Source organism: Panthera pardus, unplaced genomic scaffold (genome assembly GCF_024362965.1).
Source record: "Panthera pardus isolate Hobbes unplaced genomic scaffold, ASM2436296v1 HiC_scaffold_27, whole genome shotgun sequence".
Lineage (NCBI taxonomy): Eukaryota > Metazoa > Chordata > Mammalia > Carnivora > Felidae > Panthera > Panthera pardus.
Genome location: NW_026526843.1, coordinates 91,788,987 through 91,807,749, shown reverse-complemented (window position 1 = coordinate 91,807,749; position 18,763 = coordinate 91,788,987). Strand labels below are relative to the sequence as shown.

The 18,763-nt window shown below is 41.3% G+C and overlaps 1 protein-coding gene across 3 annotated transcripts in view; it reads right to left on the bottom strand.

Moving 5' to 3' along the window:
• Positions 1-467: 467 nt before the first annotated feature.
• The window catches only part of SRPX (sushi repeat containing protein X-linked), a 111,634-nt gene continuing 93,338 nt past the window's right edge, over positions 468-18,763 (bottom strand). For all 3 annotated transcript variants that reach the window (XM_019417281.2, XM_019417283.2, XM_019417282.2), the window contains 2 exons: positions 16,187-16,308; positions 468-1,016 (listed from right to left, as the gene is read on the bottom strand). In XM_019417281.2, coding sequence (XP_019272826.1) covers positions 833-1,016; positions 16,187-16,308 — 306 coding nt within the window. In that variant the 3' untranslated portion in view covers positions 468-832. The remainder of the gene's footprint in view (positions 1,017-16,186; positions 16,309-18,763) is intronic.

Genomic DNA, 18,763 nt, shown 5'->3' with positions numbered 1-18,763 from the left:
GGAGTTGGGGAGGTGGGGGAAGCACGTGTCTAGCTTTTGTGGCTTTGGGTGTGGCCACGGACTAGTAGGGCTATCTTCGAGTGGAGGGTCCCAGAACATGGACTTCCCTCAATAGGGTGATGACCCAATAGGGTGCGGATCCACTTGACCTTTGACTGATACAATGGTCCACTGGGGAAAAACAAAAGGGCAGAATTGGTGCTTCCTCTGGTTTTAGCCTCCTGTTTATGTCATCACAGCTAGTGATTAAGGGCTTAACGCTTTAATTTTTGGCTTGTTGCTTCAATCAGCTATGCTATCACGTTAAAGCACAGTTCTCCCAGCTCAGCTGAGCACCTCCTGACAAAAGTAATTACAGTTTTCAGTTTTCCCTTCCTGAAGCACCACTAAGAAGCCCAGCCCTCAAACCCCTGACCACATTGAGCAAGTATGGCTTGTGCTTGAAATACAAAATGAGTTTTAATAAATTTGCTCCAAAATATTTTATTCATATAAGTTTTATATAAAAAAAACAAAATAGAAGTAAGTTATGTGTTACACTGAATAACACATTGAAAGCATGTGTATGGTTGTGGTTTCTAATTTCTCTATAAAATCAACCAGCCATGATGGAATAAAGAGAAAGAGTAAATATCATATTCATAATTTTTTGGTACACTTCCAAGTACAAAAAGCATCATGGTAATTCTTAAGTGCAAAGAAAGCTCATATTAAAATAGACTTTAAAAATTACAAATAAAAATCTGTACATCAAGGATACTTTTAAGGCCTTTCCGTGTGCATGGCACTCTGTTGGACGACCAGAGGAACTGCGAAGAGAAGAGCCATGGCATCAGGTGTTGCAGGTCTGGCCCATTTCAGCCTGCAGGACCATCTCCTCTTTTCTCAAGGGGAAAGTATCAATCAGGTTGAAGAGGGCCACAGGCATCACCAGGGAGACATAGCGCTCCTTGTCCATGCCATGCTTATCCACTAGCACCATACTGAAGGAATAGAGTGGGATTCGCAGCAACAACCTACGGCAGAGAGAAGATTGTCAAACCTGGTTCTCAAGGGTCCCGTTGGACCAGCCAGTGCCCTATAGTGACACGGTATGCAGCAAAAAGGCTTAATACCACGAAGGACTTACCCATCTAAAGACTGACAGCCATCACATGGGACGTTGTTAGAAATGGAGAACCCCATGCTCCACCCCAACCCTACTGAATTAGAATCTGCATTATTAGCAAGATGCCTAGATGACTGGTATGCACACGTAAGGTTGGGTAGCACTACTTTAAATTGTTTAATGTTTATTTTTGAGAGAGTGTGTGAGGGAGAGGCAGAGAGAGAGGGAGACACAGAATCTGAAACAGGCTACAGGTTCTGAGCTGTCAGTATAGAGCCTGACGTGGGGCTCAAACCCATGACCTGCGAGATCATGGCCTGAGCCACCCAGGCACCTCAGATAGCATTGCTTTATGGTGGTCAGGAAGATACTAGGCCTGCATTGGTGCTCTATGCCAATAGCTGCTACAAGGTATGTCCAACAATGCTAACAGATTTCTTTTGCCTTAAATTGGAGTCATCTGAAATTTACAGACTAGGATTGCATAACCATGTACATACTAGAACTAGGTCAATGGTTAATAGGACTGATTTGACCTTTTAGGAAATGTTTGGCTATGTATGAACACACTTTTTGTTGTCACAGTGGAGTGGTGCTTGTGGCTTCTAGTGAGTAGAGGCCAGGGATGCTGCTTAATATACTACAACCCACAGGAAAGTATCTTCCGACAAAGAATTATCCAGTTCCAACGATCAATAGTACTGAGGTTGAGAAACCCTGGACTGGGTGAAGCTGACTGAAATAAGTTTCTAAACACTGTAGTTCTGGCCCATTCTGGCTTATTCAGTAGCCAGCTCAGGACTGCAGTTAGAGGAGATTAAATGTGGTCTATACCCTAGGTATATTAATTTGGTTAACTATACTTTCTTTGTACCTCAAAGTCTGATGTTTTTTTTCCTACTCTACCACACTAGAATTTATACTGGGTAAGTTATTTTTATATCATCAGAAACATGTTTAGATGAAAGAAGTCAGAGAAAGCAAACAGGCTGGTAAACTGAGCCCACTGATAAAATTGAGAAGAGACTGGGTGGGCTTATTTTATTTTTTAGTTTAGTTATCTAGAGATTATGTGTAAGGTAGAATACACACTGCTCTCTGTAAAGTGAAATATTTTTCCTCACACAAAAGGATCAAGGGAAAAATTCACTACTCAAAATCCAAACTGATTACGCTTTCTTCTACCTTTTAAGAGGGAGTTTCAGGGAAGATGAGGACAATTTATATTTTATCTCAGTGGGAAGCTAAACTGCTAATCCACTGCTAGTGACTAGAAATAAAAGACATTAAAATATCTCCATCAGGTCTCCTGAGGTAGTAAGATGACTGAGAAATGCATTAATGAGTGTTTGTAGACTGTGAAGTGAATCAAAATGGAGAGAGAAACTGCTGTGCATCTTCAAAAGAGGAATATTTAGTGTTTTTCTGGGGGAGGGGAGAGGGATTACCTATGGCAGAGGGGTCCCAGAAAACAAGAGTAGAAAAGAAAATAGGTTTGGAGGGAGAAAAAGGCCAAGCAATGTTGTGGTTGCAACCAGTGGGAAAGCGCAACTAATGAGGAATTGGAACATTTGATGTTATAGTGCTGAGGCTAGGATGGAAATCTCCCATGATGCCACCATCTGCGACCACACACATTCCTTGTGTGAGCCTTGTGCCTTGATAGAGCATAAAGGAAAAGAAAAAACTACCATGGGAAGAAATGAGTGTTCAGAGCAGCAGGCTATCAACAGTCACTAGAACGTGTCCCACCATGGCCAAGAGACCACAGAAATCTTGGAGATGGATGTTGGGACACCCCACAGGTTGAGGGGGGTGGTGCCAGCAGGTGTTGGAGTTACATAAATGCCTGTCATTAGATTGGAATGAGCTCTTCCTGAAGAATACTGTAGAAAACTCTTTAGAGTGGGATGTGGGATAATGTGGGATGTTCCAGTTCAAGATGGCAGTGGAAGAAGATTCTGAACCCACCTCTTCCCATGGACACAACAAATTTACAACTTCGTCTGGAACAATTTCCTCTGGGGGAAAAAAAACCCGAAACCAAGCAGTGCAACTCAGCATTTCAGGAAATGAGAACAAAGCCACATCCAAGTGGGTAAGTAAAAGCTGAGACCCACTCTCACCAAAAAATTCACACACCTAGCAGTGACCCCAAATCGGGAGGGAACTGAAAACCTGGAACTTCTCCTTGAGGATCAACGTGTTCCCACCCCACTTGGGGAACCCTATCTTTTGAGACCTGCACCTGAGAGAGTCCCCTAAATGTCTAGTTTTGAAAACCAACAGGGCTGAAACCCCTGAGACCTGTAGGTCTGTGGTAAATTGAGAAATGGTTTTTATAGGACTCATGTGCAAACTCACCCCACGGTGCAGCCCAAAAGCAGCCATCTGAAAAGCACCCAGACATCAGGTGGAAGAGGCTCCTTGAGAGAGAGAGCACGCATGCACGCACACATGAGCAGGGGAGGGGCAGAGAGGGGAGAGAGAGAATCCCAAGCAGGCTCTGTGCTGCCAGCACACAGCCCGTCACAGGGCTCAATCTGACAAACTGCAAGATCATGACCTGAACCGAGATCAGGAGTCGGACACTTAACCAACTTAGCCACCAAGTGCTCCTCCTTTGATAATTTTTAAGTGTGTGACTGAGGGGCAGGGGCCTGAGGGATACTCTCCAGGGACAGAGGCTGGTGGGTGCCATTTTCACACCATACCTCTGTGTTGCTAAAGCCAGTGGCAGTCATCTCTTTTTCATTTTTGGCCCGTGGGCTACTTCTTCACACTCTTGCCAGCGGGTGCCATCTTTGTGTTATCCTGCCTTCTATAACTGGTGGGCATGGTCACTCTCTCTCCACCTTTCTCTCTCCCTCTGTCCCTCTCCATCCATTTCTTTCTCCCTGGCTTGTACACTCAAGCTCTCTCGCTCCCAATCTGTTCCTGATGCTGTCCCTCCCTCCAGCTCTATCCACCTCTTGCTCCCCAGCTCTCACACACACTGTCTCTGTCATACCCATCCTCTCTCCATCTGTCCTTTGTTCACTCTCATTTTCCATTTCTCTCTCCCTTTCCCTCTCCTCTGTGTGTGTGTCCATCTCTTTGTCTCTCTGGGTGTGTCTGTTTCTCCTTTTCTCCAACCCCTCTCTCTCTTTGCCACCCTTTCTCTATGTGGGTGGGTCTTTCTACCTCTGTATCTCTCTCTCTCTCTCTCCCTTTGTGTGTCTCAGTCTTCCTCTGTCCCAGCTTCCCCTTCTCTTCCTTTCTCTCCCGTCTCTTCTTCCCTCTACCTCTCTGTACATCCCTCTTATTCCCATCTCTATTCTTGTCTCTCTCTGTCCATCTTGGTCTGTGTCTCCCTCTACCCTCTCTCTGCCAATGTCTCTCTTTCTGCATCTCTCTCTGTATTTGTGTGTCACTTTGTGTGTCTTTCTCCTTTGCTCATTTCTCCTCTCTCTACTCCCACCTCCCTCTCTCCATTTCCTCTTTCCCTCTAACCATCTCCTCATTACTCTCTCTCTCTCCATGTGTGTGTCTCCTTTGCTCTGTCCCCCTCCATCTCCGTTTGTCTTTTTATCCCTTTTTCAGTAAGTACCATCTTTTACACTCCCCCTCTGCTTCACTCAAGCTGGAGGACATGATCTTCACACTTTCCGTCTGCCTCCCTACAGCTCACTAGTATGTTAAAGAAAGGAGCTTATACCTTATCTGGCTCCCTAATACTTGCTGCTGCTGCTGCTGGGACACTTCTACATCATCTGGCTCTTCGGCCAGTGTTGCTTACACCTGTATAGGACAGCAACCACCATCAAGAGACAGCAAGAAGATCAGACCCAGGAGTTCAATCTTTCTGTGAAAGAGGCCTCTTAGCTTATCATCATAGCTACAGCGTGAGGGAAAGGCTTCTAATTAAATACACATCTATGGACTGACTGTAAACCTTTCAGAGACCTTGGAGGGGAGATGCTATTTTTGTACTCTCCCTCTGCTGCTCTCCAGAGTGCTAGCATCTATTGCAGGGGAGCTCATATATGTCTGGTGCCCCTGTTTTTATATCTAGTACCATGGTTTTCACAGATGCCACCCAAAGGATACCACTTGATCACCTGGCTCAGTGGCCAAAAGGACTTGCACTCCTGGGTGCCACAAGACTAACAATCAAGAAGGCAGTTCTTGGCAGTCTATCACTTCTGGGGCACTGTGCAGACAAGATTACAACAGACCCCATCTTTCTGTGAAAAATCCCCACTTGCTTATCCTGGAGCTTCATCCTAAGGGGCAGGCTTTAGATTTAGAACACATCTAGGAACCTCTAAAGGGGCTCTCAGGAAACATACACCAAGGGATGCCATCTTTGTGCTCTTCCTTTGTCTCACTACAGCTCACCAGTATGTCCCAGAGAAGAGCTTATACAGTGGCTGAGGCCCCAATTTTTGTGGCTGATGCCCAGAGAACACCTCCCAATCACCTACTGGTGGCCAGTGGAGCTAACACTTTACAGTCCCACAGCACTATCTATCTATCTATCCATCTATCCACCCACCCATCTATCATTTGCATACTTAACAGCTGCTGATTGAAAGTCTGGCTTCCAATGAGCCTGAATGTAAGTGCTGAGATTCTCATCTTTCATACACTGACACATATTGACACACTCTCAAATATTGGAAATGACTGAAAATAAAATGACCTGCTTAGAGAATCAGAAAGGTATGAGAGAGAACCAAAAGCTAGGGCATGGGTGACCAATAAGGATCATCTCCTACATGAGACCACTCTTTCAACATTGAGAAGGGTGGATGTTTCATCTAACGCAAAAGAATATGTTCCGAACAAAATAGTAAGATTTTGTTACCTCAGAAAATTTTGTAACCTCAGAAAATAATGAAATGGAGAAAAGTAATTTATCCGATAAAGAGTTCAACGTAATGATCATAAAAATGTTCACCAAACTTGGAAAAAGAATGGTTTAGTATCATGAGAATTTCAAAAAGTTTAAAAAAAATATAAGAAAGTACCAAACAGAAGTCACAGAGCTGGAGAATTCAATAACTGAAAAATATTTAAGAGGACTTCAACAACAAACTAGATGAAGCAGAAGATATAATAATCAGTGAACTCAAAGACAGGGAAGAAGAATTTACCCATTCAGAAAATCAAAAGGAAAAAAGAATTTTAAACAATGAAGATAGCTTAAAGGACATATGGAAAAATATCAAGCAGACTTTCATATATAACATGGTCCCATTATTCACATGCAAGGGGTCCCAGAAGGAGAAGAGAGAGGGAGAGACTGAAAACTTCTCCAACATGAGGAATAAATAGACATCCAGATCAAGGAGAATTCTAAATAAGAAACCAGAGACCTATACCAAAACACATTATAATGAAATGCCAAAGACAAGGAGACAACCCTAAAAGCAGCAAGAGAAAAACTTGTTACATACATGGAAACCCCCATAAGACTATCAGCATGTATTTGCAGAAGAAACTTTGCAAGCCAAAGGGAGTGGCATGATACATTCAAAGTGTTGAAAGAAAAAAGCTTCCAAACAAGAATACTCTGTTCAACAAAATTATTCAGAAGTGAAGGAGATAGTTTTCCAGACAAGAGTTCATCACCACTAAAACAGCCTTACAAGAAATGGTAAAGGGACTTTATGCTGAAAAGAATGGGCACGAGTTACTAACAAGACCACATATGAAAGTATACATTTCATCGGTAGAGGGAAATATATAGCAAAGGTAGTGGATTCATCACATAAAGTTAGTATAAAGGTTAAAATACAAAAGTTGTAAAAATAACTACAATAGGTTAAGGGATACACAAGATAAAAAAGATAGAGTTGTGACACCAAAAACATAAAATGTATCCTTTGGGTAAATGCCTAGTAGTGCACGTGCTGGATCAGAGGGGGGGTAGTTTGAGTTTTAACTTTTTGAGGAACCTCCATCCTGTTTTCCACAGTGGTGGCACCAATTTGCATCCCCATCAACAGTGCATGAGGGTTCCCCTTTCTCCACATCCTCACCAACTCATGTTGTTTCTTGTGTTGATTTCAGCCACTCTGACAGGGGTGAGGGTGGTATCTCATTGTAGTTTTGATTTGTACTTCCCTGATGGCCAGTTATGTTGAGCATCTTTTCGTGTGTCTGTTGGCCATCTATATGTCTTTTTGGAAAAATGTTCGTGTCTTCTGACCATTTTTAAAATTCGACTATTTGTTTTTTGGGTGTTGAGTTGTATAAGTTCTTTATATATTTTGGATACTAACACTGTATCAGATATGTCATTTGCAAATATCTTCTCCCCTTCCATACGTTGCCTTTCAGTTTTGTTGTTTCCTTTGCTGTGCAGAAGCCTTTTATTTGGATGAAGTCCCAATAGTTTGTTTTTGTTTCCCTTGCCTCAGGAGACCTATGTGGAAGGCAGCTGCTATGGCTGATGTCAGAGGTTACTGCCCATGTTCTCTAGTATGGTTATGGTTTCATGTCTCTCATTTAAGTCTTTAATTCATTTTGGGCTTATTTTTGTGTATGGTGTAAGAAAGTGGTCCAGTTTTATTCTTTTGCATGTTGCTGTCCAGTTTTCCCAACACCATTTGTTGCAGAGACTTTTTCCCACTGGATATTCCTTCCCGCTTTGTCCATGATTAATTGACCATAGAGTTGTGGGTTCCTTTCTGTTCCATTGTTCTATGTGTCTATATTCATGACAGTATGATACTGTTCTTATCACTACAGCTTTGTAATAGATCTTGAAGCCTGGAATTCTGATGTCTCCAGCTTTACTTTTCTTTTTCAAGGTTGCTTTGGCTATTTGTGGTCTTTTGCGGTTCCATACGGATTTTAGGATTGTTTGTTCTAGCTCTGAAAAATGCTGGTGGTATTTTGATAGGGATTGCATGAAACATGTAGATTGTTTGGGTAATATAGACATTTTAACAGTATTTGTTTTTCCAGTCCATGAGCATGGAATGTCTTTCCATTTCTTTGTGTCTTCTTCAATTTCTTTCATCAGTGTTTTATAGTTTTCAGAGTACAGGCCTTACACCTCCTTTGTTAGCTTTATTCCTAGGTGTCTTATGGCTTTTGGTGCAATTGTAAATGAGTTTTATTAATTTCTCTTTCTGCTGCTTCATTATTGGTGTACAGAAATACAATAGGCTTCTGTACACTGATTTGGTATCCTGTGCCTTTACTGAATTTATCAGTTCTAGCAGTTTTTTGATAGTCTTTTGAGCTTTCAATATATAGTATAATATCATCTGCAAATAGTGGAAGTTTTACTTCTTCCTTATCTATTTGGAGGTCTTTTATTTCTTTCTGTCGTATGATGGCTATGGCTAGGATTTCCAGTACTATGTTGAACAAAAGTGGTGAGAGTGGACATCCTTGTCTCGTTCCTGCTCTTTAAGGAAAAGCTCTGTTTTTCCCTATTAAGGATGATGTTCACTGTGGGGTTTTCACAGATGGCCTTCACGATACTGAGGTATGTTCCTTCTAAACCTACCTTGTTGAGGGTTTTTATCATGAATGGACATCGTACTTTGTCAAGTGGTTTTTCTACATCTATTGAAATGATCGTATGGTTCTCATCCTTTCTCTTATTGATATGATGTATCACATTGCGAATATTGAACATTCTTTGCAACCCAGGATCAAATCTCACTTGACTGTGGTGAATGATTTTTTAAAATGTATTGTTGGATTTGGTTTACTAGTATTCTGAGGATTTTTGTATCTATATTCATCAGAGATATTGGCCTGTAGTCATCTTTTTTGTGGTGTGTTTATCTGGTTTAGGTATCAGGGTAATGCTGGCCTCATAGAATGAATGTGGAAGTTTTCCTTTCTTATCTGTTTTTTTGGAATAGTTTGAGAACAATAGGTATTAATTCTTCTTTAAATGTTTGTGGCTCACTGGGGCACCTAGGTGGCTCTGTTGGTTAAGCGTCTGACTTTGACTCAGGTCATGGTCCCACAGCTCATGGGTTAGGGCCCCGTGTCAGGCTCTGTGCTGACAGCTCAGAGCCTGGAGCCTGCTTCAGATTCTGTGTCTCCCTGTCTCTCTGCCCCTCCCCCATTCTCTCTCAAGAATAAATAGAAATAAATAAATGATTGAATGAATGAATGAATGTTTGTGCCTCAGTTGGTTAAGCATCCGACTCTTGGTTTGAGCTCAGGTCATGATCTCATGGTTTGGAAGTTTGAGCCCCACAGTTGGGCTCTGCACTGACACTGTGGGGCTGCTTGGGATTCTCTCTCTCTCTGCTCCTCCCCTGCTTGTATTCTCTCTTTCACTCACTCACCCAAAATAAATAAAAATAAAAATAAATGTTTGGTAGAATTCACTTGTGAAGCTATGTGGCCCTGGACTTTTTATTTGTTGGGAGTTATTTGATTATGGACTCAACTTCCTTGCTGGTAATCAGTCTGTTCAAGTTTTCTATTTCTTGTTTGTCCAATTTGTTGGCATAGTTTTTCATAATATTCTAACTGTATTTCTATGGTGTTGGTTGTTATTTCTCTTTTATCATTTGTGATTTTCTTTGAGTCATTTCCCTTTTTTCCTTAATAAGTCTGGCTAGAGGTTTATCAATTTAATTTTTTTCAAAAAACCAGCTCCAGGTTTCATTGATGTGTTTAGTTTTTATATCACCTATTTCTGTTCTAATCTTTATTATTTCCTTCCTTCTGCTGGTTTGGGGTTTTGTTTGTTCTTTTTCTAGCTCCATTAGGTGTAAGGTTATGTTGTTTGAGATTTTTTTGCTTATTGACGTAGGTCTGTATTGCTATACATTTCCCTTTTAGTACTGCTTTTGCTGCATCCCAAAGGTTTTGAACCATTATGTTTTCATTTGTTTCCATGTATATTTTGTTTCTTTAATTTCCTGGTTGATGCATTCATTGTTTAGTAGTATGTAAATTAAACCTCCATATATTTGTGGTCTTTCCAGAATTTTTTTTTTTTGTGGCTGATTTCTAGTTTCCTAGTGTTGTGGTGACAAAAGATGCATGGTAGGACTACGACCTTTTTGAATTCGTTGCAGCTTGTTTTGTGACCTACTATGTGATCTATTCTAGAGAATGTTTCATGTGATGAGTGCCCTATTTTCTTCATATAATACTTTATGTGTTAGTTTGTTCTCTAGGAAAAAAAATTCCATTTATCAACAACAAAATGCCCTGAGACCGAATGAATGAAAATATACTAAAACTTGTAAGAAAAAAATCTGAAATAAACAACCTAACCTTACACCTCACCCAGAAAAAGAACAGGGGAAGCCCTAAATAGACAAAAGGAAATAATGTTCACAGTCAAAATAAATACAAAGGACTAAAAGGACAGGAAAGATGAAAGAAGAGCTTGCTTTTTGATGAAAACCAACAATCTTGATAAACCTTTAGCTAGACTCACCAAGGAAAAGGGGGCTCAAACAGAAATGCAAGAGGAGACAGAAAATCATAGACTAGTATGAACAATTATACACTAACAAATTAAATAATCTGGAAAAATATATAAAACCCTAGAAACACATAACCTTCCTAAACTAAATCATGAAGAAATAGCAAATCTGAATACACCAATTTCTCAGTAAGGAGATACTCATAATCAAAAAACCTCCCACCAAACGTAAGACCATGTCCATATAGCTTCACTGGAGCATTATACCAAACATTCCAAATTTAATAACAGTCCTTCTCAAACTGTTTGTAAAAATACACGAGGAGGGAACTCTCCCAAGCTAATTTTATGAGGCCAGAATTTCCTTGATACCAAAACCAGATGAAGACACTACAAGACAGGCCCAATATCCCTAGTAAATAGAGATGAAAAAATCCTCAACAAAACATCAGAGGGCTGAATTCATTAATACATCAAATGGATCATTCACCTATCCAGTAATGTTTATTTGCAGGGATGCAAGGATGGTTCAACCTATGTTAACGTGATTCACCACATTTGCAAAATGGGTGGTAAAAATGATATGCTCATCAAAAGATGCCGAAAAACCATTTGCAAAATTCAATGTCATTTATGATGAAAACTCTCAACAAAGTATGTATAGAGGAAGCATACCTCAATATAATACAGGCCATATATGACAAGCCCACATCTAGCATCATACATGATGTTGAAAAGCTGAAGGTTTTTCTAATAAGATCAGGAACAAGACAAGGATGCCCACTCTTACCACTATTTTCAACACAGTATTAGAAATCCTACCCACAGAAATTAGGAAAGAAAAATAAAAGGCATCCATTAAAACTGTCACTACTTGCAGAGAACATATTATATATAGAAATACAAAATCCTGAAGATTCCACCAAAAAAAACTATTAGAATAAGTGAATTCAGTAATGCTACAGGACACAAAATCAAGATACAAACACCAATGATGAAATATCAGAAAATTAAGAAAACACTTTCACAATTGCATGAAAATGAATAAAATTCCTAGGAATAAATTTAAGGAGGTGAAAAACCAGAACACTGAAATCTATATGACATTGATGGATGAAATTGAAGACACACAAAAATGGAAAGATAGTCCATGCTCATGAATTGGGATATTGTTAAAATGCCCAAGCTACCCAAAGCAATCTACAGATTCAATGCAATCCATATCAAAATTCCAACTATATTATTATAGAATAAAAAAACCTTAAATTTGTATAGAAGCACAAAAGATGCTAAGTGGCCAAAACAATTTTGAGAAATAACAAACCAGGAGGTATCATGCTCCTTGATTTCAAACTATGTTGCAAAGTTACGGTAATTGAAACAGTATTACACTGGCATAAAATCAGACACATAGATCAACAGAATAGGGTGCGCAGAAATAAATCCATACATATACGGTCAATTAATTTATGAGAAAAGAACCAAGAGTTTACAATGGGGACGGGACAATTTCGTCAATCACTGTACACAAAAATAAACTAAAAAATGGATGAAAGACTTGAATGTAACACCTGAAACTATAAAACTCCTGGAAGAATAGATAGTAAGTTTATTATCACTGTGATGATTTTTTTGGATTTGACACCGAAATTAAAGGTAACAACAGCAAAAATAAACCAGTGGGAGTACATCAAATAAAAAAGTTGCTGTATAGCCAAGTAAATTATCAACAAAATGAAAAACAACCTACTAAATTGGAGAAAATATTTGCAACTACTCACATGTGATAAGAGGTTAATATCCAAAATATATAAAGAACTCCTACAACTCAATACCAAAACAACAAACACAAAATTTAAAAATGGACAGAAGAACTGCATAGACATTTTTCCACAGAAGACACAAGGATGGCCATCAGACACACAAAAAGATGCTCAACATCACTAATCAGCAGGGAAATGGAAATCAAAACTACAGTGAAATATCACCTCATGCCTGTTAGAATGGCTATTACCAGAAATACAAAAAGTAAGTATTGGTGAAGATATGGAGAAAAGGGAACACTGGTCACTGTTGGTGACATTGTAAATTGGTGCAGCCACTTTGGAAGACAGTATGGATGTCCCTCAAAAAATTAAGAGCTATATGATTGATCAATTCCGCTTTTGGGTATTTATCTGAAGAAAATTTAAAAAAAAGCTAACTTGAAAACCTATATGCACCCTCATCTTTAGCATTATTTACAACAGCCAAGAGATGGAAACAATCTAAGAGTCCATCGATGGATGAATGGATAAAGAAAATATGGCACACACACATACACACGAATATTATTCAGCCATAAAAAGAATGAAATGTTGCCATTTGTGAAAATATGGATGAACCTTATGGACATTATCCTAAGTGAAATAAATCAGAGGACAAATACCATATTGTGTCACTTACATGCAGAATCTAAAACAACAGATAACAACAACAAAAAAAACCCAAACTCATAGATACAAAAACTTAGGGGGCAGGGGGTTAGGGGTGGGTAGAATGTGTGAAGGGGGTCAAAGGGTAGAAACCTATAGATATAAAATAAATCATGGGTCTTAATGAGGGTTTGTAGAAGGGAGCAGGGGCCATGGGCTACATGGGTGACGGGCATCAAGGAGGACACTTGTTGGGATGAGCACTGGGTGTTGTATATGTGATGAATCACTGGGTTCTACTGAAATCAATGCTACACTATATGTTAACTAATTTGAATCTAAAAACTTTGGAAGGAAAAAAGAAACTCTGACTTAAGGTTTAAAAAATTATTTAAAGTCTCTGAGTTCACAAAAGATAAAAAAAGTCATAGGGATTAATTAATGTACAGCATGGTGGTTATAGTTAATAATACTGTATTACATATTTGAAAGTAGTTAAGAGTAAGTCTTAAAATTTCTCTTCATAAGAAAAAAATGTAACTATGTATGGTGACTGATGTTAAATAGACTTAGTTTAGCATGATGATCATTTTGCAATATATACAAATATTGAATCGTTAGGTTGTATACTTTAATAGTGTTAATTCTAGCTGAAAAATAACATGGAAATAAAAATCATGGAATTCCTGGCCCCTGTCACCCTTGCAATTGCTGGAAATTTACTCTAGGGAAGATGAATTTGCTCGTACCTTCATCTCTAAAAAGACATGAGCGCAAGGAAGCCGGAAGGTGGTATCTTTACAACACCAGGCACTGCTGATGCCCTTTATTGTTTTATCATGGCCTCAGTGCTATTTGAAAATAGTATTCTAACCATACAGGAGAATTTTTAGATTCTCCAGTCATTCTGCCTCTCCTTTTCTTTCACGCTTCCCATTCTTTGCCTAAATTGGCTCTTTTCATGTGCACTAGACTCTGGGGTGGAATTCAAAGGGAAGAAGATAAAACATCCATCTGTGAACTCCCTTATTCCTCACCGATAGGTCTGATAAAGGGGACATGTAGCCTGACACCGAATCCCTTAGACAATGCATGTGATGGATCATCTCTGTGTGACATTGACCCGGACTATCTTCCGGCTACACGATAATGACTGACCCTCCTTTTACAGGCTGCTTTGCAAAATTTCCATTTCAAAGCTGGGTGAAGCCTTTGGTAAAATGCTAGGCCAGTCGTTCTCACAGTGTGGTCCTCAGACCAGCAGCTTCAACAACAGGGGAACAGGAGCAGGAACTTGCTAGAAATGCAAATTCTCAGGCCCCATCCTATACTGAATCACACGCTCTGGGGGTGGGGCCCCGCGTTCTATGTTGTAACAGTGCTCCGGGGGATCCTAGGGCAGGTTCAAGTTTGAGAACCACTGTGTAATTCATGTATGTAACTTCTTTGTTGCTCAAATCATCCTCAGCCTGAAGAGGTCTCGAGTAGCCCCAACATATACAACCTGAATGATAAGAGTTTTTTTCTTGAATCAGAGTTTCCTTTTCTTCAAATTGCAATAGTTTAAAATCACATCACATTAATATTAATAGAGAGGGAATCTCCCTCTCTATAGATCTGCAATCCAAAGAGAAACATGTATGTAGCAAATTCTGTGGCAAGTTTTTTTAAAAAATCTTTAACACAGGGTATGTACAGGTAGTTCTAAATTACCAACAGCTTCAAACACCTACTTTGGGAATTTTTCAGATGTCGACATAATCTCGAGTTGTGCTGTTTTCAACTTGAAATATAACTGTAAATACACTCTTAGAGGCCACTCTCGCTCCTGGAAATAGTAAATCTGTTTCAGTTTAGAGTCATTGCCTCCACTTACCTCCAACATGGTGCCCGGCACTGTTGTGGAGATCTGGTACTGACCTCAAAGTGTTACACTCTAGAGAGGTGCTACTGAATGTAGCCAGACATACATACACACACACACACACACACACACACACACACACACACACACACACATATATTTATGCTTGTGAGTATACCCAGCCTTCTCCCTCTTTCAGCCAACTAAAAATAATCCAGTTATCCTCATTTCTTTTTGCATCCCTCACCCTCTGAGTTTTTTACCTCGGTATGGTATGGATGGGGCACTCTTTTTGGGTGAAGAAGTATAAATCAGAGATGGGGTGGGGGTCAAAAGGCAGATGGAAAATACGCAAATTAAACAATCTATTGTGTCAATCTATAATATCACTGGCTAAGGGCATAGTTCTAGCATATAATTTCTCAAGGAATTTCTGTGAACCTCTTTGAACATCTGTGATGGGGCTCATCGAGTCCTCTTTCATTTTCTTCTTCCTGGGAACACAGAAAGGCTGCGTTTCCCAGCCTGCTTTGAAGTTGGGTTGCAATCACGTGACGAGTTTTGGCCAATGGACTTGCCGAGAGCAATCTCAGGCTTCCAACATGAAGCGTGAAAGAGTGGTGAGGTTCGTTTTTACTCTCCTCCCCCTTTGCAGAAACCCGGAAGTCATGTGTTCCAAATGATGCTACCAGACGGTGGAGCCACCATCAGCCTGGGACCCTGAATGTAAAGAGTAGCGATTATAGACTATAAACAAAGCACCCTCCCTTGCGTTGTGAGAAAAAGGATGGGTGAGGAAGCAAGATTTTGGGTTTTCTTTAGCCCAATTATCCTTTTCAGAGTGGTCAAGAGATGCAAGTAAAAATTGGAGACTGTTCTGAAATTACCTTTCGGCTGTTGAATTCTGCTTTTTGTAACACACCACTACACAGAGCCTGGGCACCATGATTCTAGCTTTGTAAGTATTACCAAAATAAAATCTAGCTGTTAAAATGGGGGTATGGGCAAGTGCCTGGAAGCATGGAGGGAAAAGAGAAGAAGCCTGGAAAAGTTAATTGGATGCCTGCTTTCCTAATAACACAAAGGATTGCATAGGTCCGTTTTTTCAGGCTCTTCCCTTTCCATCCCACCCCCCAACCCCCCAAGCAGAAAGAAAAACAAAACAAAGACACCTGGTTAAAAGGGACAAGAAGAGAACACTGGAAATTACCCACGGCATGATATATTTGGACAAGCAGCACCATGCCAATTAGCATGGTTATAGAGCTCTCAGACTAAAAGCAATTAAACACTGAAGGTTACTTGGAATCAATACCAAATAGCAAGAAATCAGGGAACCTGATCTAAAAAAAGTACCTTCATAGGGGATACAATTTAAGGACAGAACTTCCGCCTACCTGAGCTGCAGAGCTAGGGCTGGAGGCATAATCTTTGCTCCTATCCTGCCGATGAGGGTCGGGAACACACCTACCAGCTCGACCACGGTGATGTGTCGAAGATCCAGGCCACACTGTGCTTGCTGGAAAAAAAAAAAACCCAACAGGAAAGGCATGAGCAAACTCAAGAAAGAGACTCCCATGTCAAACTACAGACTGACAGAACCAGCACCGTTCTGTTTTGGGAAGTTGATTTGCCTATTCCAATGGTCTTGAAAGCAGGTGAGAAATGTTGGTTCAACTAGTGGTTACAAAACCTATAAATACTCTCCGAGAAATCATTCAGAAATGGCTTGGCCATAAGATTTTGAAAATGTAAGCAAGATGGCAATCTGCGTATTTCCAGGTGGGGTGTGAATTTGCATGAGCCTAACATCCCAGGAAGTATCCAAAACCAGCCCCAGAGAATTCTTATTTGTATTTTCAAGGAGAGAAGAATACTTCCAGAGTCCCCTTATCTGCCTTGCTCCCCCCACCATCCATGCCCTTGCCCTAAACTCCTCATGCCCAAACACAGAAAGAAAACACACAGTAATAAAAGGTTTCAATCTTCATCTGGTGCCCTAGTTTTTACATCTAGTGACCTGATTTTTATGCCTGCTTCTCATAGGACACCCTTCGATCACTGGATTCTAGAGGTGGAGGGTAGGGGGTGGGGGCTTCCATTCCTGGGTCCCAAGGAACCATAACAATTGGAGAGATGGTTACTGGTGAACCACACCTCCTACAGCACAGGACAGAGGGAAGACTGAAAGACACCTGTGGCCTTTCTGAGAAAAAGAACCATCTGCTTGTCCAGGAGGTTTGGCCTAAAGGGCAGGCTTCTGGTTTGGCATCTAAGGGCCTACATCTGAGGCCCTACAGAGGGACTCTCAGGGAATGGACACTAGTGGATGCAATCTTTGTGCTCTCCCTCTGCCTCATTCCACCTCACTGGGATCTTCCGGAAAGGAGCTTATTCCCTTGTCTGGTAACCTGACTTTTATGGCTGCTGCCGGGGCAAACCTCTATAACACCCAGCTGTGGTGTCTAGTGAGGCTCGCACTGGCAGTCCCACAGGACCAGAGCCAAAGGAGAGAGAGTTCTTAAACAGCCAGCACCCTCAGGGCTCAGCAAGAGGTAACAGATCCAGGAGCTCAGTCATTCTGTGGAAGAGGCCTGTGAGTTTATGATCATAGCTGCAGCCTGAAGGGTGGGCTTTCACATAAATATACCTCTAAGGGCAGACTGTCAACCTTTCCAGAGAACTTGGAGGGCAGGCCCTGTCTCTTCACGTTCTCCCTCTCCCACATTCCAGAGTGACAGCATCTCTTGGAGTAGAGCTCTGTAAGTATCCAGTGCCCCAGTTTTCATGTTGGTGCCCTGGTTTTTATCGCTGCTACTCACAGGATGCCCCTTGATGGCCTGGCTCTGGTGGCTGGGAAGGCTTACATTCCTGGGTCCTAGGGAACTGTGACAATCAGACAGTTCTTGGCAGGTTATCGCCCCTAGGGTACTTCACGGACAGTAGAATGAAGTACAACCCCAGGATTTCTATGAAAGAAGCCCATCTGTCTGGGATCTTTGGCTAAAGGGGTAGATTCAGGTTTGGCACACACCTAGAGCCCTAAAGGGATGCTCTAGAACATAGGCCAGTACACACCATCTTTGTGCTCTCACGTGCGCGCTCTCTCTCTCTCTTTCTCTCTCTTGGTTTTCTCTGCTATGCCCAGGCAGGGGAACTCCTTGCCCCACTTACTATGGATGAAGGCTCACAGCCACTCCTGAACAGAAAGCCTGTTTGGGAAACTTTGGGAGTTGCCATAAGTGAACCTTCCTAGTCTTGCCCAGGCAGGAGCATGAGTCATGGTCCCACCAGCTATGGAGTATTGCTTCTACCCCCGTCTAATAGGGAAGATTGGTAAGAATGCCAGGACACTACATAACCCAGCAACTCCAGAGCTGGGAGGTGGATGGTAAGAGCCGATTGTCCCCAGAACACACACAGTAGCCCTGTTCAGCCATGGAGCTTGAAGCTTGTGTCGGCTTGAGTCAAGACCAAAAATAAAGAGCATTAGTGGCCTCAGAGCTGCTGTTCCCACTGTACCCAAGCAGGGAAACTAGTGCATACCCACTGATTTGTAGCCCCACTTATTGCTGAATACAGTCTTCAGACTGCCCAACCAGGGAACCTTACCGCAGCTTAAGGGATGCTGCATAGCCTGGTTAACAACCCTGCTTAGAGTGGCACTTGAACAGAGAGCGCTGCCCATGGCTTTCCCTGTCTACAGAGCAAAACTGGTAGCCTCACCTGACTGCGATATTCAGTGCACACTCTTTTCTGATTCAGGTCCACAGTGAGCTGTGCAAGCCCTGGGTTCTGTCCTGTTGCCCCACCAGAACAGCGAAGATAACTCATAGCCCCCCACTACTGCCGAGTATAGTATCTGGTCCTAACTAATAAGCCTGACCAGGGATTCCAGGCAATGGTGAAGTCCATCCTACAGCTTCACTTGGACAGGGAACCAAGCCAGCAGACTTTTCCCAATATTCTCAGCA